Source organism: Diabrotica undecimpunctata, chromosome 3 (genome assembly GCF_040954645.1).
Source record: "Diabrotica undecimpunctata isolate CICGRU chromosome 3, icDiaUnde3, whole genome shotgun sequence".
Lineage (NCBI taxonomy): Eukaryota > Metazoa > Arthropoda > Insecta > Coleoptera > Chrysomelidae > Diabrotica > Diabrotica undecimpunctata.
The window spans coordinates 4978429-5001356 of record NC_092805.1 but is presented as its reverse complement, the minus strand read 5'-3'; the positions used below and the strand labels follow the sequence as shown (position 1 = coordinate 5001356).

Below are 22928 nucleotides of genomic sequence, written 5' to 3'. Positions count from 1 at the left end.
GTTTCAGTTCTTACATCCTCTTCCGGTATCACAAATTGCCGCGAAAGAAATATATAAACTTCTTGAGCCGCAAAGACAGCCCATAATCGGTAGGGCTCTTAACGTATATACGTACTAAACTATTTTATTGGCGTGCGAGATAGTTAAGTTTAAGAAATAATTCCGACGACGAAACAAAGTCGAATTTCTTTGTAGGTATGTATGAGTTTCTTTTAATAATTAAATATTTAAACACATTAAACATTTTAATCATTTATATCATTCATTTCTTCTTCTTTTAGTGCCTATCCGTTTCGCATATTAGTGATCATCATCATCATCATCATCAGTGGCATTACAGCTCGTTATGAGCCAAAGCCTTCTTCAGAACAATTTTCCATTCGCCCCTGTCTCTGGCAACTCTTCTCCATGCTTTAACTCCGATAGATTTTAGATCATCCTCTATGTTATCTTGATACCTAAGTTTTGGTCTTCCTCTGGCTCGTCTTCCCACTGGTCCTCTTCGGTTGAAAATTTTTCTGATCGTTGCATCTTCACCTCGCCTAATTACATGTCCTACCCATCGAAGGCGTGCTAATTTAATATATTTTACAACGTCAGGTTCCCCAAAACTTCTATATAATTCAAAGTTGTAGCGCCTACGCCACAAACCCTGTTCTTGGATTCCTCCATATATTTTTCTTAGAATTAATATATAGTGATATATTCTATAGTGATTATATTAGTGATCATTCTGGCTATAATTATTATTTGACTGATGATTTAAATAGATTTGTTGTTGTGAAATTCCATTTAGTCAGGTCTTTTAACCATGATATTCTTCTCCCAATTCATCGCTTTCTTAATATTTTGCTTTGAGGAATTTTTTAGTAATATATATTTAATGGCGATTCTCACTATGTGTTAGATATTCTAACTTTCTTCTTTTAATCGTTTACATCAGTTCTCTTTCTTTCCCCATTCTTCGTAGTACGGTCTCATTGGTTATCTTGTCTAATGATTTCCTTGAGAATCGTCTGTATAGCTACATTTCTTCTGCATTCGTCAGTGCAAGGCTTCAAGATTCTTCTGCATTGGTTCAGTGATAGTAAAGGATTGAACTCCTCTTTTTCTTTTTCTTTTTGTGTAGAATATGTCTCTTTTTCAATGGGCCTTCGGTAAGTTGCCGTTCTATTGTTTTCGTGGTCTTCCTACTGATCGTATTTCTATTGGAGAACCGTCTCTCGCCGTCTTTAATACTCCATTTGTTGTCATTTGGCTTATGTGATCATTCTATTCTACTCTTCTATTTCTTACAGAGCCCTTGATTTTCTTTAACTTGCATCTATGTCGTTTATCTGTACTTCTAGCTCTGTCCCATAATGTCTAACTAGGATTTTTCTAAGGCTTTTTATCTCTAGCACTCGTTGCGACCTCTCTGTGTCAAGTCGTCGTGATTCTGCCGCGTATATCAATATTGGTCTGATGACTGTTTTGTAAATTCTGCCTTTCATTTCTTTTCCGATATTTTTTTTCTCCATATTGTATCTCCCGTTCCTAACCCTGTCATGAATTCAAACTATGTGTCTTGTATTCTCTCTACGCATAGCTTGTATATTTCTCTATGAATAATTTTAAAAAAAATGGCTCACTAAACTTAGTTATATTCTTCCACTGTAGGGAGCACCTTTCGCTCCCTGGGTCTGTGATAATGTAATAAATCCTGAAACTAGCGAATCCTTTGGAATATTGTCTGTGCCGTAGATATTATTAAAGATCTTTCATTTAAAACTTCAAATTAAAAATGTAAATATTATTTTACTAGACAAATATAATAAAAATATACAACAAATTAAACAGTACATTATTGGATTCAAAGTACATAAATATTTCAATTTTATTAAAGACGTTTACAGCCTAAAGAAAGCTAAGGGTGTGCTGTCCATCGATTGATGAATTTACAGCTTAGTTAAGGTATAGTCGGTTCGCTATATTTACGCGGGTTTCGGATTAACAAAATTATGCTAATGACTCATTGATAACCAGTTGCAGTAAACGACTTCCCAGAAAATTAGGTAAAAACTGCATTAATGGTCATATTTTAAAATACATTAAAATAACATTAGGGTAGGTATAAATTTGTTACAATATTGCAGTTGAATTGATTCTTTGCCAGTGTTGACATTGTATGTTTGGTGGAAATATTTAAAAATGCCTAGACGTGTGTTAGATGTAGATAGTCTAATTTGTAGTGTACATAAGTATTTTACGGATGAAAAAGAAAATGGCGGTCCTTTAAAATCGGTAATGTCTGTTCAACAACGCGTATGTGATGCTCTAGGAATTAGTGAAACCAAACTAAGAGGAGTATTACAAAATCGCAATAATGAACGGCCGAAAGAAGATCACCGAAAAATTCGCCGAAAATCATTGAAAACGAAAGATATTCCAGATGGAAAAAAATTTGAAATTCGTGATACCATTTATCGAATGCGAGCCAACAAGGAACATGTGACCTTAAATACAATTCTCTCGGAATTAAAAGATAGAAAATTTGACGAAATTGGCAGAACAAGTCTATGGCAAGTGATACATAATTTGGGTTTCAAATTTCAAAAGGAGGATAACAGAAAAGCCCTTTGTGAAAGAAGTTCTGTTGTGCATAAAAGAATTAACTTTCTAAGAAAATATTCTAAATTAAAAGAAGAAAGGGCAAATTTTATATATTTAGACGAAACATGGATATTTTCTAGGGGTGCAACCAAGAGAATATGGCACGATGATAAGTCTATCAAACATACTGATGGAGAAGGAAAGCGACACATAATTTTAGATGTAGGAGGGAAATCGGGTTTTATAGAAGGTGCTGATTTAATATTTTCATCTAAATCAAAATCAAGTGACTATGACGATAATATGAACACAGAAATGTTTGTAAAATGGTTACATGAAAAACTTCTCTCAGGTTTAAGTGAGCCCAGCGTAATTATTTTAGACAATGCACCTTACCATTCTGAAGTATTAAACAAAAGTCCAACGAATTATTGGACTGTTAATAAAATTAAAGAATGGTTGACAAAGGAACATATACCATTTATACAACATATTTTAAAATCAGAATTATTACGCTTGGCAAATATCCACGCAAAACTAAAAACCTTTGTTGTGGATCAGATTATTGAAAGTTACGGTCATCAAGTTTTACGTCTGCCACCGTATCATTGCGAGTTTACTCCCATCGAATATATATGGGGAATAGCAAAACAATATTATGACAACCATATTGGGCCTAACGGTTATAGCGACGACGCAGTTCGGGAAACTTGGCGAAAGGCACTTTCAATTGTAACTCCAGAAGTGTGGTGCAACTGTATATTCAAGTGCGAGAAACTAATAGAAGATTGGTGGACTCGTGAAAATAAAATAAACGAAATAAGTCCAATCATAATAACAATTAATGGTGATGACAGTGATGATGATGACGATTATGATATTTTTGATGATAATGACTGATTTTCATTTTTGTTGGTAAGTTAAATTTTTTTATTTTTCATTAGAAATTCTCTCCATGGAACAAATATACATAGACCATATTTTATGTGTGAAGTGTAATATAAAATTATTATTAGGTTTATATTAGCCACATTAGACTCCATTAATGAAGTAATTCTCCTTATTATACTGTCAATTATATAAAAGATTTTCCATTATTATTTAATTAAAAAAAGTTATGGATTATTTTTTATTTCATTTGACCAGTTGATATTTCCCCAAAGAGCAGGTAATTAAAACTGGGTACTTACAATAAAATTTTTAATCCGAAACCCGCGTAAATATAGCGAACCGACTATAACCCTTTAGTCCATGTGTAGTCGTTGTTCCTGTTGCTATTTTAGACTAAAAAGAACATGTCTGAAAGTAACCTCGACCCAAAAAAGACCGATGAGGCCAAACGACCTCTCTCTATATATATATATATATATATATATATATATATATATATATATATATATATATATATATATATATATATATATATATATATATGTATAAACAAAAATTAATTAGTAATAGCGATTCTAGGAGTCTAAACATTAGATTCACAATTCAAATACAAGATTAATATCCCAATTGATTAACAACTATTTTAATTTACTAATTCTCCTCTTGTTTTAGGACAAGGAAGAGTAAATCAACTAGGAGGCGTCTTCATAAACGGGAGACCACTTCCAAACCACATAAGGCTGAAAATAGTAGAAATGGCTGCAGCGGGTGTAAGGCCTTGTGTTATTTCACGACAACTGAGGGTATCACACGGTTGTGTCAGCAAAATTTTGAATAGATATCAGGTGAGAATAATATAATATTATTTTTTATTCTTTAACGTAGTGGTTTTCCAAAGTATGGGTCGCGACCCGTTGAGAGGTTGCGTTAAAGAACTGGGAGGGTCGCGAAATGATTTAGAAAAAAGGAACCTTTCTTACAAGGATGTTTAATTTATAAAAATATGTCAGCTAAAGATATAACGCCCTAATTATCATAATATTAAGATTGTTGTCTTTTATTTAGGAACATAAATTTGACTACCTTATAAAAAATAAATATTAATTGAAGATTTAACATAAAAAAATACATTACAATATATATTAATGTTTTTCGGAAATTTACTTTTCAAACCTAAACTCCTTATTCGTTAGGTAAAAAATGATGTCATTTTCGAATTCTAAGCGATTTCTCACCTTTTAATACAAGCTATTGATAAGAAACTCAACTCGCCTAAATAAGATATTTCAAACGGAACAAAACATTTGAGAGCTTCGCTCACTCTTCGCTTGTGCATCCTTCTGATCCAAAACTGATCTGGGCTTTGGGAAAAAAGTCTATATCAGAGAACTACGAACACAGTTTGTTCGTAGTTCTCTGTCTATACTTCATGGGTGTGTCATGTCGTCAAAGCTTGTCATTGGCTAGAAATGCTGCGACTGTCACCTCGGGGGAACAAATAAGGGTCTATACACCTTCTGTCATCTCCGGGTGCTCTGTAGAGGGCTTCGAATATACTTTCGATAGCTCCTCTACTTAAGTCCATTTTCGGGTTATGAACTTGGAAAATATTTATCTTCTGATGGCTTGTCTTGAAAAAGACAAGATATTTCTTACATGACAAAGATACACCAAGTCGAAATAAAGCATCAGGTCGTGGTTTTCTGACGGCTTGTTTTGAAAAAGACAAGATATTTCTTACATGACGAAAATATAGGTCAAAATAAAACATCAGATTGTAGTGGAATAATATCTCAGCCACAGAGTATAATTGGAACAGCAGGAAGCAGCGCCCCAAAAGCACTAAGCTCTCGGAGAGACCGTAAGGGACTGATCTGGCTGACGTGAAAATCGCCAATATTTATATGCGCTGTTCGAGCGATAAATAGAGATTTCCAGGTCAAGAGCCAATGGGAAAATTCGAGGCGGGGCGATGCGCATTGAAATGCGTACGAGTCCACATACTATGGCATTCGATGACACGACTACACGACACAACCACTGATCACGTGTCTGAAATTGAAAAGTATAGTTTTAACATTCCATCACTTGATATTTCAATAAGTTTTTCTTTTATTCTTATTGGAATGTAAGCTTGTCGAAAAGAATTGTCCAAAAAACGATGACAAGTACATGGCTGGTTTTGAATTTCTTTGGGGAAATATTCACAGAGCTATTGTTTTACATTGTTCAAAGTAACTTGCTCTATAAAAACTTGCTTAAAATTGATCCTATTATTATACTTGGCTAATTCTTCAATGAGTTTTGAACGCACTGGAATGAATCAAAATTCTTTTTTTCCAATTGAAATCTGCCATAATTCTTCCAAATTCCGAATTTTTATCTTTCAAATACCTCAGAAGTTCTGCTCTTAACTGAAAAACTTTTTTCAAGACATTAGCCCTTGAAAGCCATCTTACCTCTGTGTGGTAAAGAAAAGTAGAAACAGTATTCTTATAGTAAGAGAAGATATTATTTGGTGGCGGAGACATTACCTGAAAAAAACCTAAAACTGAAAAATGTACTATTTAGACGAAACTTGGCTAAATCAAGGCCATACTGTCGCGAAGGTGTGGCAAGATTTTGAAGTTAGAAACCGCCGACATGCCTTTATTGAAGGGTTATCGTTGAGTCTGAAAACACCAGCGGGCAAAGAACGGAGACTTAGTTTACCACGCATAGGCAGTACTTTTTTTAATACGAGTTGTGAATAACGGCTTGTTACTCTTTGAATCCAAAAAACCAATGAACATCATGAAGAAATGGACGCCCAAAAATTTGAAAGTTGATTTTCAAAGATTTTATTAAACCTTGAACCAAATTCTGTCGTTGTTATGGACAACGCATCTTACCATACTCGACAATTGTAGATGTCAGCAGCAACTGCGGTAGCAATATATCATTCGATAACAATATGTTGAAAGTAGAATAATCTTGCAAGAAGACATAAACCCAAATACAAGAGATATGTTGTCGAAGAAATGGCTCGTGGAAAAAAGATTGGAATTGTTCTTCCACCACCTACCTCCTTATCATTGTGAGCTGAACCCTATCGAATTTATACGAGGTGGTCCTTAAGTAATTGTACAAAAAGAAACAGTAGATTGTACACTTTAAAATATTAAGATTTAAGACAACTTGCTTTAATAAAATGTTGATATTAAGAAAGACACATGTGTTAAAGTGGAAATTTAAAATTTTATTTTTCACTATAACTTTCATGTTTGTAAAAATTATATTTTAATAATCACAGAAAATACCTAAAAACTCACTATAAACCAAAACTCCAATAAAACTCAAATTAAATAATTACAGAATATAACTAAAAATTTACTATAAAATGACAAACTATAACACTCGTATTATCAATAACACGTTTTATCAATGCTACAATACAGTATTGACAAAACAGTATTGACAACAATAAGTTTACATACTTATCACATAAAATATACTCACATGCACTACCCTCAGAAACGCCAATGTAAATGAACCATTGTTGATTTCTTGATCGGCACTTGTTCGGTCAAAAACGAGTTTTACGGCTATCTCTGGGTCGGAACTGTAAATCGGAGTTTCCTCGCTAATTCCAAAGTTGCCAAACGATTGAAAAATAATGTTTTAAAATATCATTTTTTATTTTATAAATTTAAATATATAACGAAACGGAACATATAAATAAAATTTATTTCATTACAATTTTGTGCTTAATTTTTACTATTGAAAAAATCATGTTTTTGGTATTTTTATGACGGTAATAATCGCTGCGTGGAAGAATACAGGTTTTGTATGACCATAATTACTACTTGTGAACAAGAATTGGCTACACTGTACGACAACTCCTGGTCAAGTCTGCTATAGAGAAGCACAAATAAATATACTACTTTATATATTCTGTAATTTCTTATGAGAAAACACAAATTGCAATTGAGAAAACGGGTAGTTTTCGAGGGCCGCTGTGTACATTTAAATTTGAGGATATTTGGCGTTTAAACGATGAAATCACTCTTCTAAATTGAGGATTTATAGTATAGAAGAAGTAATAAACCGTTTAAATATTTAATTAGTGTCAACAACTTTATGCTCAGCGTCAATAAATAAAAATTGAGCTCGATGGTCAGAAAAACAAGGTATACGCCCACTCTGTAGATATTTTCAGTAAAATTTGTCATAATATATATCCATCCACGGTGATTTTGCAAGCCAAATTGACAGAATGTTAGCCAATTTGACTGATATAAAGTCTGAATATTCTTATTTATTGTTCGTCGTCAAACAAGAATATGTCACGCAGAAAATTAGATTTTCGTAAAACACTATTTTATAATTTTTACATTAGGTATTTAAATTTGACAATAATTAAAAAGTAGTGAAATTGATAAAATTTTGCTATAATTTTGCAAGCATATCAGTTCTATTAGTCAGAATTGTTATTGAATTTTGTAACTAAATGAAATGAAAGTTCCAAGTAGTTATTTTGTGTAATATTTCGGTACGATTCTTAAAAATATACATAAATAACATATCGATAGCCTAATGCTGACAGATCGTAACCCACAAAAAATTGAAAATTCATATTTTTGTGTCAAAGGCAACCAACCGTGCATCCCTATATGCTGTTAAATTCTCGTAACCTAACTAAAATAGTAAGGTGGCCATTCCCGCGATTTCTAACAAGTCCTAACCCGCTCGCGTTGTTTGTTTACTTCCAACTCATCTTATCCCACAGTGTAGCTTGAATGGCAAAGCGTGTTGGTAGTAATTCGTTTGGCCTTTAAAATTAGTTTATAAATCAGCTATTAAATAGGTAAGTCATTGAATCAGAAGAAGTTAATGACGCAGAGCTGGGCGGTCAAAGAAATGTACAAGAACCCGAAGATATTGACTTAGAAAGTGAGAGGCTCAAAGAAAACATCGAAGATTCAGAAGATCAAGAAGTCCGATTAATGAAAAGGCGCAAAGTTGCGAATCCGGAGAACTGGGATAAAAATCAGACAAAACAGTCAAGAATGTTAGGAAGGGAATATACTGGTTATAGAAGGCTACAAAACATTGTGAAACATGATATTCTAGGCCCTGAACGTAAAATAAAGCCAGCCTGTGTCTCGAAGTTTTGTGCTACCGCGCCGACTCGCTTTTGCCAAACAATATCAGAAAACTTAAGAAAAGAAATATTTTTTAAAATTTTGGGAAATGTCCTGGAAACAAAAAAGGATGTTCTTCGCTCATATGGTTACATACAAGGGAAAAAAAGATGTTATGTAGATGGACCTTCCAGGCGAAGTGGTACCTACGAATACTTTCTGACAGTAAAAGGCGATAAATTACAAGTCTGCAAATTGATGTTTCTTAACACACTAGGAGTAGGAGAAAAGATGGTACAGAACTGGGTAAGTGCGGCACGAAAAGATTTCTAGAAAGTTGTGACATGATGCAAACAAGGATCAAAGAAAAAAGAGAGTCTACACCAAAAGCAAAACAGGACATTTTGCGAGTACAGAATTTACGAGAGTTTCTGAACAGGCTGCCTAAAATAGAGCCACTATTGCCGCAAGTCTACTGGAAAGTTATACCTGGAACATAATTTCAAATCGAAAACTGAAGTATATAATCTTTATAAAGAACAATGTAAAGACAGGGAGGTACCATTATCAAATTGTAAATTCTCTACAGAATTTGACTCGAACAGCAGGAAGCAGCGCCCCAAAAGCACTAAGCTCTCGGAGAGACCGTAAGGGACTGATCTGGCTGACGTGAAAATCGCCAATATTTATATGCGCTGTTCGAGCGATAAATAGAGATTTCCAGGTCAAGAGCCAATGGGAAAATTCGAGGCGGGGCGATGCGCATTGAAATGCGTACGAGTCCACATACTATGGCATTCGATGACACGACTACACGACACAACCACTGATCACGTGTCTGAAATTGAAAAGTATAGTTTTAACATTCCATCACTTGATATTTCAATAAGTTTTTCTTTTATTCTTATTGGAATGTAAGCTTGTCGAAAAGAATTGTCCAAAAAACGATGACAAGTACATGGCTGGTTTTGAATTTCTTTGGGGAAATATTCACAGAGCTATTGTTTTACATTGTTCAAAGTAACTTGCTCTATAAAAACTTGCTTAAAATTGATCCTATTATTATACTTGGCTAATTCTTCAATGAGTTTTGAACGCACTGGAATGAATCAAAATTCTTTTTTTCCAATTGAAATCTGCCATAATTCTTCCAAATTCCGAATTTTTATCTTTCAAATACCTCAGAAGTTCTGCTCTTAACTGAAAAACTTTTTTCAAGACATTAGCCCTTGAAAGCCATCTTACCTCTGTGTGGTAAAGAAAAGTAGAAACAGTATTCTTATAGTAAGAGAAGATATTATTTGGTGGCGGAGACATTACCTGAAAAAAACCTAAAACTGAAAAATGTACTATTTAGACGAAACTTGGCTAAATCAAGGCCATACTGTCGCGAAGGTGTGGCAAGATTTTGAAGTTAGAAACCGCCGACATGCCTTTATTGAAGGGTTATCGTTGAGTCTGAAAACACCAGCGGGCAAAGAACGGAGACTTAGTTTACCACGCATAGGCAGTACTTTTTTTAATACGAGTTGTGAATAACGGCTTGTTACTCTTTGAATCCAAAAAACCAATGAACATCATGAAGAAATGGACGCCCAAAAATTTGAAAGTTGATTTTCAAAGATTTTATTAAACCTTGAACCAAATTCTGTCGTTGTTATGGACAACGCATCTTACCATACTCGACAATTGTAGATGTCAGCAGCAACTGCGGTAGCAATATATCATTCGATAACAATATGTTGAAAGTAGAATAATCTTGCAAGAAGACATAAACCCAAATACAAGAGATATGTTGTCGAAGAAATGGCTCGTGGAAAAAAGATTGGAATTGTTCTTCCACCACCTACCTCCTTATCATTGTGAGCTGAACCCTATCGAATTTATACGAGGTGGTCCTTAAGTAATTGTACAAAAAGAAACAGTAGATTGTACACTTTAAAATATTAAGATTTAAGACAACTTGCTTTAATAAAATGTTGATATTAAGAAAGACACATGTGTTAAAGTGGAAATTTAAAATTTTATTTTTCACTATAACTTTCATGTTTGTAAAAATTATATTTTAATAATCACAGAAAATACCTAAAAACTCACTATAAACCAAAACTCCAATAAAACTCAAATTAAATAATTACAGAATATAACTAAAAATTTACTATAAAATGACAAACTATAACACTCGTATTATCAATAACACGTTTTATCAATGCTACAATACAGTATTGACAAAACAGTATTGACAACAATAAGTTTACATACTTATCACATAAAATATACTCACATGCACTACCCTCAGAAACGCCAATGTAAATGAACCATTGTTGATTTCTTGATCGGCACTTGTTCGGTCAAAAACGAGTTTTACGGCTATCTCTGGGTCGGAACTGTAAATCGGAGTTTCCTCGCTAATTCCAAAGTTGCCAAACGATTGAAAAATAATGTTTTAAAATATCATTTTTTATTTTATAAATTTAAATATATAACGAAACGGAACATATAAATAAAATTTATTTCATTACAATTTTGTGCTTAATTTTTACTATTGAAAAAATCATGTTTTTGGTATTTTTATGACGGTAATAATCGCTGCGTGGAAGAATACAGGTTTTGTATGACCATAATTACTACTTGTGAACAAGAATTGGCTACACTGTACGACAACTCCTGGTCAAGTCTGCTATAGAGAAGCACAAATAAATATACTACTTTATATATTCTGTAATTTCTTATGAGAAAACACAAATTGCAATTGAGAAAACGGGTAGTTTTCGAGGGCCGCTGTGTACATTTAAATTTGAGGATATTTGGCGTTTAAACGATGAAATCACTCTTCTAAATTGAGGATTTATAGTATAGAAGAAGTAATAAACCGTTTAAATATTTAATTAGTGTCAACAACTTTATGCTCAGCGTCAATAAATAAAAATTGAGCTCGATGGTCAGAAAAACAAGGTATACGCCCACTCTGTAGATATTTTCAGTAAAATTTGTCATAATATATATCCATCCACGGTGATTTTGCAAGCCAAATTGACAGAATGTTAGCCAATTTGACTGATATAAAGTCTGAATATTCTTATTTATTGTTCGTCGTCAAACAAGAATATGTCACGCAGAAAATTAGATTTTCGTAAAACACTATTTTATAATTTTTACATTAGGTATTTAAATTTGACAATAATTAAAAAGTAGTGAAATTGATAAAATTTTGCTATAATTTTGCAAGCATATCAGTTCTATTAGTCAGAATTGTTATTGAATTTTGTAACTAAATGAAATGAAAGTTCCAAGTAGTTATTTTGTGTAATATTTCGGTACGATTCTTAAAAATATACATAAATAACATATCGATAGCCTAATGCTGACAGATCGTAACCCACAAAAAATTGAAAATTCATATTTTTGTGTCAAAGGCAACCAACCGTGCATCCCTATATGCTGTTAAATTCTCGTAACCTAACTAAAATAGTAAGGTGGCCATTCCCGCGATTTCTAACAAGTCCTAACCCGCTCGCGTTGTTTGTTTACTTCCAACTCATCTTATCCCACAGTGTAGCTTGAATGGCAAAGCGTGTTGGTAGTAATTCGTTTGGCCTTTAAAATTAGTTTATAAATCAGCTATTAAATAGGTAAGTCATTGAATCAGAAGAAGTTAATGACGCAGAGCTGGGCGGTCAAAGAAATGTACAAGAACCCGAAGATATTGACTTAGAAAGTGAGAGGCTCAAAGAAAACATCGAAGATTCAGAAGATCAAGAAGTCCGATTAATGAAAAGGCGCAAAGTTGCGAATCCGGAGAACTGGGATAAAAATCAGACAAAACAGTCAAGAATGTTAGGAAGGGAATATACTGGTTATAGAAGGCTACAAAACATTGTGAAACATGATATTCTAGGCCCTGAACGTAAAATAAAGCCAGCCTGTGTCTCGAAGTTTTGTGCTACCGCGCCGACTCGCTTTTGCCAAACAATATCAGAAAACTTAAGAAAAGAAATATTTTTTAAAATTTTGGGAAATGTCCTGGAAACAAAAAAGGATGTTCTTCGCTCATATGGTTACATACAAGGGAAAAAAAGATGTTATGTAGATGGACCTTCCAGGCGAAGTGGTACCTACGAATACTTTCTGACAGTAAAAGGCGATAAATTACAAGTCTGCAAATTGATGTTTCTTAACACACTAGGAGTAGGAGAAAAGATGGTACAGAACTGGGTAAGTGCGGCACGAAAAGATTTCTAGAAAGTTGTGACATGATGCAAACAAGGATCAAAGAAAAAAGAGAGTCTACACCAAAAGCAAAACAGGACATTTTGCGAGTACAGAATTTACGAGAGTTTCTGAACAGGCTGCCTAAAATAGAGCCACTATTGCCGCAAGTCTACTGGAAAGTTATACCTGGAACATAATTTCAAATCGAAAACTGAAGTATATAATCTTTATAAAGAACAATGTAAAGACAGGGAGGTACCATTATCAAATTGTAAATTCTCTACAGAATTTGACGAAATGAATTTAGCATTGTTTAAACCACGTAAGGACCAATGTGATATACGTTCATCTTACAAGATGAAACAGGTTACAGATGAACAATACGCATATCACATTAGAGCAAAAGACCTAGCACGCGTCGAAAAATAAACCGATAAAACCAGAGCCATCCATAAAGAAATTTACTGTTTTGTCGTTGATGTGCAGGCAGTCAAATTGTGTCCAGTGTTACAGGCTAGTTCTTTGTACTATAAAACAAAGCAACAAGTACATAACCTTACAGTATATAACTTCGAAAACCATCGCAGCATGAATTTCGTTTGGAATGAGACTGAGGCAGACCTTGATTCATCTGTATTCACTACGTGTTTAATAAAACATCTAGAACAATATTTGACCTTTGAAAAGAAAAATGTTATAATATTCTCGGACGGCTGTGGTTATCAGAATAGGAATGTCGTCCTTGCGAATGGTTTATCGGTTTTAGCTTCCAAGTATGAAGTCGAGATTGAGCAAAAATTTCTAGAAAGAGGCCACACTCAGATGGAGTATGACTCTACCCACAGTCTAATTGAACGAAGACTAAAAAATCGGCAAATATTCCTACCCTCAGACTATATTTCGGTAATATCAGAAGCCAGGAAGAATCCTGCACCTTTGGAAGTATCCTATCTCACCCACACTTTTTTTCTAAACTACAATGACTCTAAAAACTTTTGCTACAGCTCAATTCGTCCAGGTAAATCAAAAGGAGATTTTGAAGGTAACAGATCTTAGAGGCTTAAAATACCTACCAAATAGGGATATATTATACAAAGTGGCCCATGATCAAAAATATGAACTCCTTCCTCAGAGAAAGAACACCGTCAATCACGATTTGGTTTACGATCAACTTTATTCGAATACATTAACAATAACCACAAAGAAATGGAAGGACCTTCAAGATCTAAAGTCTGTATTACCTGCAGATGTGCACTACTTCTATGATACGCTGCCTCACGAAGACTTAATCACCAAAGACAATAACAAAAATCAAAAAAAGAAAGCCAAGATTTAAACTTATTATTTAGTTATTTTATTTTAATTATTCCTAAAAATGTTAACTGTAACGTTGTTTAAATGGTATTCGCTTAGTTTGCTACATTTTATTTAAAGTAAACACACATTTGTATCTGTTTTTATTTGAAATTAATAAAAATAAAAAAATAAGGCTTATGATTTAAAATGACGTAAACCACACTTTTATGAGAACACCTTGAGTGATAATAACTTACTACATTTTCTAAGAGTTCGATATACTCGTAAGCCGCCATGACGTTGGTTACAATATGTCGTATCCCTTAGTACCCTGATCAAAATTAAATTAAACAAATTTATATTTTTACAATAAACTCACTTAGTAGCCATTACATAATTATTTATTTAAGAAAACATTACACAAGCAATCTTTTATAATTATGCTATACAGTTTTTTGTGCCTCGTAAAATTTTCTAAAATTGGGTTACGACCTATCAGCATTAGAGTATCGATATTGAAATAAATCATATGTTCCCACAAATCATAATATTAATAAATCTTTACCAGGTGATTACCTTTTCGCAAAGAACTTATTAAAAATCCAAATCGAACCAACCAAACATAATCTGCATCAAATATTTGTTGATTTTCCGAGCATACACAGGTGTTTCCATGGGAATAAAACATTGAAATCACCATAAAATACATTTTATGTCGCATAACAAACGACTACTTGTGTATTCGATAATAAGTACTCCACATTCGCCACTTTTTATGGTTGGTGCTGCTGATAAAAATAATAATTAACAAAATTTACGAGCATCGGCCGTCACGGATCCCGTGATGCAATAATAGCCGTACTGAGAAACCATTTCGAACTGGAAATAAAATGGAGAAATTCCTAGAAGATCTCAAATGATCCATATTCAATTCACCAACTCATGAACCGAACACGTTACAATGCTGTAAAACCCGAAACGTTTATTCCTTTTACAAATTAAATTTAATTATATAATATTTTGATTTTAATACTCAACGCCGGCGATAACGGGCCTGTAAGGGATGCACTGCAGGCGGGTGCCCCTGTTTGGAGGGTTCAAAATGCGCTTTTTTTTTCTGCTGGTGATATACAAAATTTTAAAGTAGAAAATTAATTTTTTAAATGTAGTTTTAATTCTAATTATAATACGCTAATCCGTGTTTGTTATTTTTGCATACCACACACTCAAAATATCATCATCATCATCCAGCCTTCATTTATCACGTCCACTGCTGGACATAGGCCTCCCTTAAACTCCTTCATTCTTAACGATTTTGTGCTTTTTGTTGCCAATTTTTGGTGATGTCGTCAGCCCAACGTGTAGGTGGCCTTCCTCTATGACGTTTGTCTGCTCTTGGCCTCCAATTTGTAATTTTGCTCGTCCATCGTGAGTCGTGCATCCTTCCTACATGGCCTGCCCAGTTCCATTTAAGTTCCGCTATGTGTTTCACAACATCAGCAATACTCGTCCTTCTTCGCAGATCTTTGTTTCTTATTCGGTCCTGCAACGTCACTCCCAGCATAGACCGTTCCATTCGTCTCTGTGCCACTCTCAATTTCGAAGTCGTAGTCTTGGTTAGTCTTGTTTAGAGTCACATTTTCTGTCCCATAAGTCATGACCGGTAATGCGCATTGGTCAAATACTTTTCTTTTGAGGCGAATTGGTATGTTGGCCCTAAGTGTGTCTAGCAATTTTCCAAAGGCTGCCCATGCTAAAGTAATTCATCTATGGTTTTCGCATGTTTGGTTATCCCTGCTGATTCTTATTTCATGACCCAAATACTATATATATATATATATATATATATATATATATATATATATATATATATATATATGTATATATATATATATATATATATATATATATATGTATATATATATATATATATATATATATATATATATATATATATATATGTAAATATATAACTGTTTTAGATGGGTTGGAGTCAATAATAGGGCTATTGGTTAACTATTTTTTTATTATTCTCGAGCTTTCAATTGTGTTTACAATTATTATCAAGAGCTAAAAAAGACAAAATACTTATAAGGTTGAACTAAAAAGAAAAAACAATTTTTGTTAACTTACCAAATAAAAATTAGTTTGGTAAGTAAAAATCACTGCTTACATGTTCAAAATATTTAATATAAAAATGTTTTTATCCAATAAATGTTTCTCTGAAATTTGTAATTGGTTGCTATTTGAACTTATTTATAAATTCAATTATTCTTATATTATAAAAAAAATGTTTTCAAAATTATAAAAAATTTTTCAGAGAAACATTTATTGGATAAAAACATTTTTATATTAAATATTTTGAACATGTAAGCAGTGATTTTTACTTACCAAACTAATTTTTATTTGGTAAGTTAACAAAAATTGTTTTTTCTTTTTAGTTCAACCTTATAAGTATTTTGTCTTTTTTAGCTCTTGATAATAATTGTAAACACAATTGAAAGCTCGAGAATAATAAAAAAATAGTTAACCAATAGCCCTATTATTGACTCCAACCCATCTAAAACAGTTATATATTTGTTCCAAACGAGTCACAAGTACTTCTTTTTTCTTATATATATGTATATATATATATATATATATATATATATATATATATACTACCGAGCATAAAATTAGGGTCACCCCGTAATTTGAATTTATTTTAGAAATTATTATTGCTTAAAGAAAACAACGTTTTTGTCGTTTAAAGTTTATTAAAAGTAATGGAAATGAAGAATTTTCCTTTAATATACTAAATATTGAAAAAGGACAATTTTAATTTGATGTGCTTTTTGTTGAAAAAAAGAAATTTTAAGAACTTCAGTAGCGAGTATTCCCTCCTCTGGCAGTGATAACAGCTTGCAAACGACGAGGTATGCTTTGGATCAGATTTTGGATCACATTCTGCGGAAGATTATTCCATTCTTGCACCAATATGTCGCGAAGCTCTCTCGAATTGCTGGGGGCCGACACATGACTCCGTAAACGTCTCTTCATCTCATCCCAAACATGTTCTATGGGATTGATATCTGGACTGCGAGCAGGCCAAACAAATCGTGTGATTTGAACCGCGTCAAGATACTTAGTAACTATCCTAGCAGTATGGGGCCGTGCATTATCATGCATAAATGTTGCGTCGTCTCCAAGAATAACCATAAACTGTAAAACATGGTCTTCCAGAATCTGTGTCAGGTACCTATGCGCTGTCAATGTCCCATTCTCGATAAAGACTAACTCCGTGCAAGCATCAAACGATATGCCTCCCCATGCCATAACTGACCCTCCACCAAATGGAAGACGCTCGGCAACACATGCTTGAGCATATCTCTCGTCTGGACGTCGTTACACTCTTACACGTTTGTCTGAGCCCGTAAGACAGAATCTCGATTCATCGGAAAACAATACACGACTCCAATCCTGCATTGTCCAAGCCAAGTGTTCTCGTGCAAAATTCAATCTGGCAATTCGGTGTTCACGGGAAAGCGGCGGTCCAGTTACTCTAGCTCGAGAAGATAAACCAGCAGCATGAAGTCGTCTCCTAACTGCCTATTCACTTATGTTTACATTTCTAACTTCTTGCAGATGATTTCGAAGAGAAACTGCCGTGACCGTTCGGTTTCTCAAAGCACTAGAAACTACAAAGCGGTCATCTCTAGCTGTTGTAATCCTGCCTCGACCTGAACCAGCTCTTCGAGTAAGCAGACCGGTCTCTTCGTACCGTTGCCATAGTCGTTGCACACTCGAGAGACTTACACCAACGTTTCTCGCAGTTTCGCGCTGACCGTGGCCATCTTCTAACGCCGCCACAATTCTTGCCGCCACAACAGAATTTATGCTCATTGCAATATACTGACAGTGATAACAATACACAAACAATTTACTATTGACGTTAAAACCATAGAAACAAAAACTGTGCTGATAACGGTTTTTAGGAATTAGGCTACGGGGCCCTTTTTATCTCAACCGCTTGTCGAAACAACAACGACAACCATTTTTTTTTTTTTCAAGAAATCCATTAGTAAACTATGTTACAACCGAAAATAGTTAAAACAGAATAGTAATTTCTAAAATAAATTCAAATTACGGGGTGACCCTAATTTTATGCTCGGTAGTGTATATATATTTCTCCACCAGTTCTACCACTTTGTCTTGAATAGTTAAATGGTTATTCCATATTTGTCATAAACTTGGTTTTGGTCAAGTTCATTCTGAGGCCCACCTTCGAACATGCAAAGTCCAATTCCTTTAACATATCTGTGGCTTATCCTAAATTATCTGTGATAAGGACAACGTCATCTGTGAAACGGAGATGATTAAACTTTTTGTTCTATTGTTACTCTTCTGTGGTCCCAATTGGCCTTCTTAAAGGCATACTCTAATGCCGTTATGAATAATTTCGGTGACAATGTATCTCCTTGCCTTATTCGACGTTTCATTTTTATTGGTCGGGTTTTATCGTGTATTTTAACAGTCATAGTGGCATTTTTGTAAATATTCTAAATAAGTTCACTATACCTATGGTCAATCCTGCTGTCATTCATTGCTTCTATAAGGCTGTCTATTTCGATGGTGTCGAACACTTTATAAAAATCTACGAAAGTGAGAACAAGAGGTTTGTTGTCTTCTATAGATTTTTCAATGTCGAGTGTCTTTACTGTATGGAGGTGATACCATAATTTGAACGGAATCCTGCCTGCTCTCTCGGTTTTTTCTCCAATCTTGAGGTCACTAACCTAGTGAAGAGCTTGTACATGTGCTTTTTAACCCCCAAACCCCCCTGGGTGAGCCACAGGCGTAGTCTACAAATCCACTGCTTTTTATTAATATAAGTCATTTTAGAATTTTGAATTAATTCAAGAAATTTATGAATGTTATGTCATTTACCAATCTTCTTTTCTAGGAAACTGGATCTATTCGTCCTGGTGTTATAGGCGGTTCCAAACCTCGAGTGGCCACTCCAGAGGTAGAAAGCAGAATAGAACAATATAAACGAGAAAATCCGTCCATTTTCAGCTGGGAAATTAGAGACCGGTTGGTAAAGGAAGGTATATGCGATAGAAGTACAGCTCCTAGCGTTTCTGCGATATCTAGGCTATTGAGAGGAAAAGGAGATTATGAAGGAGACGGTAAGTTTTTTAAGACATTAAATTGTGGCATTGTGGCATAATCATTCTTTGTAGTTCTAGGGTAGCTGTATAATACACATCTTTTATAGTGAATTATCGAATACCTTCTTCTCTGTCATTGAAATGCTTCTGGTCTTCTCTTCTTTGGTTATTTCAGAAAATAAATTCAGAAAAAAATACTTATCGGCTTTGTTTTGATGGTAACAGTTCCAGATAAATATCCAAAGATAGAGATGCAATTTTTTTTTTCTTCAATTTATTTGAAACAAGCTTTTTGTCAAATACCTTTAGATGAAGGTCAAAATTAAAAATCACTTTTTCTGTTCATAAAAGAGGTTTATTTTGTTTTAATGTTTTACCTTTTGGTCTAACTAACTAATAGTAAAAACTAAACTGGAAATAAAGAAATTAATAAATTAATAAAGAAATTAAAATAAAATAATTATTTAAATATAAATTAATAAAGATGTGACGTTTATAACGTTACACCACGATTAGCAATTTCAATTTGTGGGATCTTGATATATTCGAGCATATCATGAGAATGAGACGTTCTTTCTGAAGTTTTCTACCAAAAACTTTTTTTCTGAAGTGACAAACGTTTTTATTAGAAGTTGTCGCCAGTTTAGACCGGTTTCATTAGCGTTATAAAGTTGTTCAAGAATTAGGTCTAATTCGGTGATCTTTTTGCTCAAATTCTAAATAAATTGAGATATCTCAGACTCATCTGCACTCAACTTCTCTCCACTCATCGGCAAAAATCGTATTCCGTACCGTTTTTTGAAGTTTTCGAACCAACTTTGACTATCACGAAAATCAGTTTTCTTTGTTTATTCCTGATAAAAAAATGAGCTTAATTTTTTAAAATGTCATCTGAAATAGAAGATTATCTTCTTCGTTGTTGCCTAAACCAGATGTTCAGCTTCTTTAACATCAGGAAATTCACTCATTTTAAGGGTTTTTCTGTCCTTTCTGAATCATTCTCTACTTCTTCTTCTTCTTCCTATGCCGTCCCCATTAACGGAGGTTGGCGACCACATTTTTAAAAGCTTCTCTGTCTTTTGCAACGTGGAATAATTCGTCTACAGTCATGTTTGTCCAGTCTCGAATATTTCGTAGCCATGACTTCCTCTTTCTACCTATTCCCTTTTTGCCATCGACTCTACCCTGCATGATGACCTGCAGAAGACTATATTTATTATTTCTTAGTATGTGTCCAAGGTATGCAGTCTTGCGTACTTTTATCGTTCTCAACAATTCTTTGTCGCGACCCATCCTTCTCAGCACTTCCTCATTGGTGACCCTGGAAGTCCATGGAATTCTCAACATTCTCCGGTATATCCAAAGTTCAAAGGCTTCAATCTTTTTAACTATTTGCGCTTTTAGTGTCCATGTTTCTACCCCGTACAATAGTTGCGACCAGCCGTAACATTCAACAAACCTCAGTCTCAGCGCAGTATTCAGATTTTTGTCACAGAACAATTGTTTGAATTTTAAGAACGCTGCCCTTGCCATTTCTATTCGTACCCGGATCTCTTGGTCTGGATCTAATTCTGTGTTGATGTAAGCTCCCAGATATTTATATTTTGTCACTCTCTCTATTTGCTGTCCACCAAGAGTTAGTTGTTCATTATTTATTGGACTCCTTGATACTATCATAAATTTGGTCTTATCTGTGTTTATGTCAAGTCCCATTTGAATGCATTCACCATTTATTGCATCTAATAAAGTTTGTAGTTCTTCTATACTCTCAGCCATAATTACCGTGTCATCTGCAAATCTCATGGTGTTTATGATTTCTCCACCAATTCTTATTCCCTCTTTTCTTTCCCATAAGGCTTTTCTGAATATGACCTGTGAGTACACGTTGAAAAGCGTCGGAGACAAGACGCATCCTTGCCTAACCCCTCTCTCAATCGGTATGTTATTTGTTTCTATATCGTTCACCTTTACTACTGCTTTCTGGTTCCAGTATATAGCCTTAATAAACTCAATGTCTTTTTTGTCTAAATTGATGTTTTTTAATTCATCTATTAACTTCATATGCTGCACTCGGTCAAAGGCCTTCCTAAAGTCTATGAAGCATACATATGCACTCTTGTTATATTCCCGACATTTCTGCAAGAGTACCGTCAACGCAAATAATGCTTCTCTTGTACCCATGCCTCCTCTGAAGCCAAACTGAGTTTCATCTATCTGCTCCTCACATTTCTTATAAATTCGGTTTTGCACAATTTTCAAGAGAATCTTTAAAGGGTGGCACATTAGACTTAACAATCTATAGTCATTACATGATTTGGGATTGTTGTTTTTTGGTAGAGGTAAAAATATCGATTTAAGCCATTCTTCCGGGATGTTGCCCTCTACATATATGTGGTTGAGAATTCGGGTGAGTCTCTTTATATTACCGTCATCTAAGGCTTTTAACAGTTCAACTGGAATTTGATCAGGACCCGGTGCTTTTCCTTGTTTTGCATTCTGTAGGGCATTCTTTACTTCTGAGGGTAAAATTTGTAGGTATTGTTTTTCTTCACCTATATCTTGTTCATTTTCTCTCTCGTCATGGAACAGATGGATTATATATTGTTCCCATACTTCCTTTATTTTGCTCTCTTCAGTAAGTATTTCTCCATTATTATCTCTTGTTATGAGTGTTCTTCTTTGTCTGGTGTTGCCTGTAAGTTCTTTCATTTTTTATGTAAGTTTGAGGTGTCATGTTTGTTGCTGAGTTCTTCCAATTCCTGGCATTCTTTGTTCATCCATTCCTCCTTAGCCTTTCTGATTTCATATTTGATTTTATTCTTGATGGTTTTATATTTATTTTCATCTTTATGTTTGTATTTTCTTTTTTCATTTATTAGCTCAACTATTTCCGGTGTCATCCAGTCTTTTTTAGTGGTTTTCTCTTCTTCACCTAGGACCTCCTTTCCCGCTTTTAGTATGGCTTTTTTCATATCTGACCATTCAGCGCTTCCTTCGGTTAATTTATTTATCTCTGCATTTAGTTGCTGTTGGCAGTTGTCGTCTTTTAGGTTTTTGATGTTAATTTTGGTGGTTTTAACTTTTTTCTCTTGTTTCCTGAGTTTAATGTTGACGTTTGCTAGTAATAGATTATGATCCGTATCTGCATCTGCGCTTGGATAGGTTTTTACACTTTGTACTCCATTACGAAACCTTTTGTTAATCGTTATAAAATCTATTTGGTTTCTGATTATATTGTTGGTGTTATCTTTTGGAGAAGTCCACGTGTATAATCTTCGTAAGGGTAGGTCGTAGTATGTATTTGTTATGACTAATTCTTTCTCCTGGCAGTACTGGACTAGTCTGTCTCCTCTTTCGTTTCTTTTACCTAACCCAAAATTTCCTACTATATTTCCAGTTTTTCCTCGACCGACTTTAGCATTAAAGTCGCCCATAATTATTTTTACCTCCTGCTTCTTTATGTTTTTTGTTAACAGTTCTAAGTCCACGTAGAATTTTTCGACCTCAGCATCATTGCTATCAGATGTTGGAGCATACACTTGGATTAGATTTATGTTTAGAGGTTTGGTTTACAGCTGAAGTAGCATCATACGTTCGTTAAAGGGAATGAAATTTGTCACAAACTCTTTTAAGTTATTGTTGATAATAATACCAACACCATGGC

The 22928-nt window shown here is 34.1% G+C and overlaps 1 protein-coding gene across 1 annotated transcript in view; it reads left to right on the top strand.

The window, feature by feature from the left end:
* LOC140436383 (protein gooseberry-like) overlaps positions 1 to 22928 on the top strand; it is a 95821-nt gene that overhangs the window by 39780 nt on the left and 33113 nt on the right. Inside the window, exons 2-3 of the mRNA XM_072525138.1 lie at positions 4156 to 4328; positions 19057 to 19282. Of these exons, the coding sequence (XP_072381239.1) occupies positions 4156 to 4328; positions 19057 to 19282 (399 nt within the window). The remainder of the gene's footprint in view (positions 1 to 4155; positions 4329 to 19056; positions 19283 to 22928) is intronic.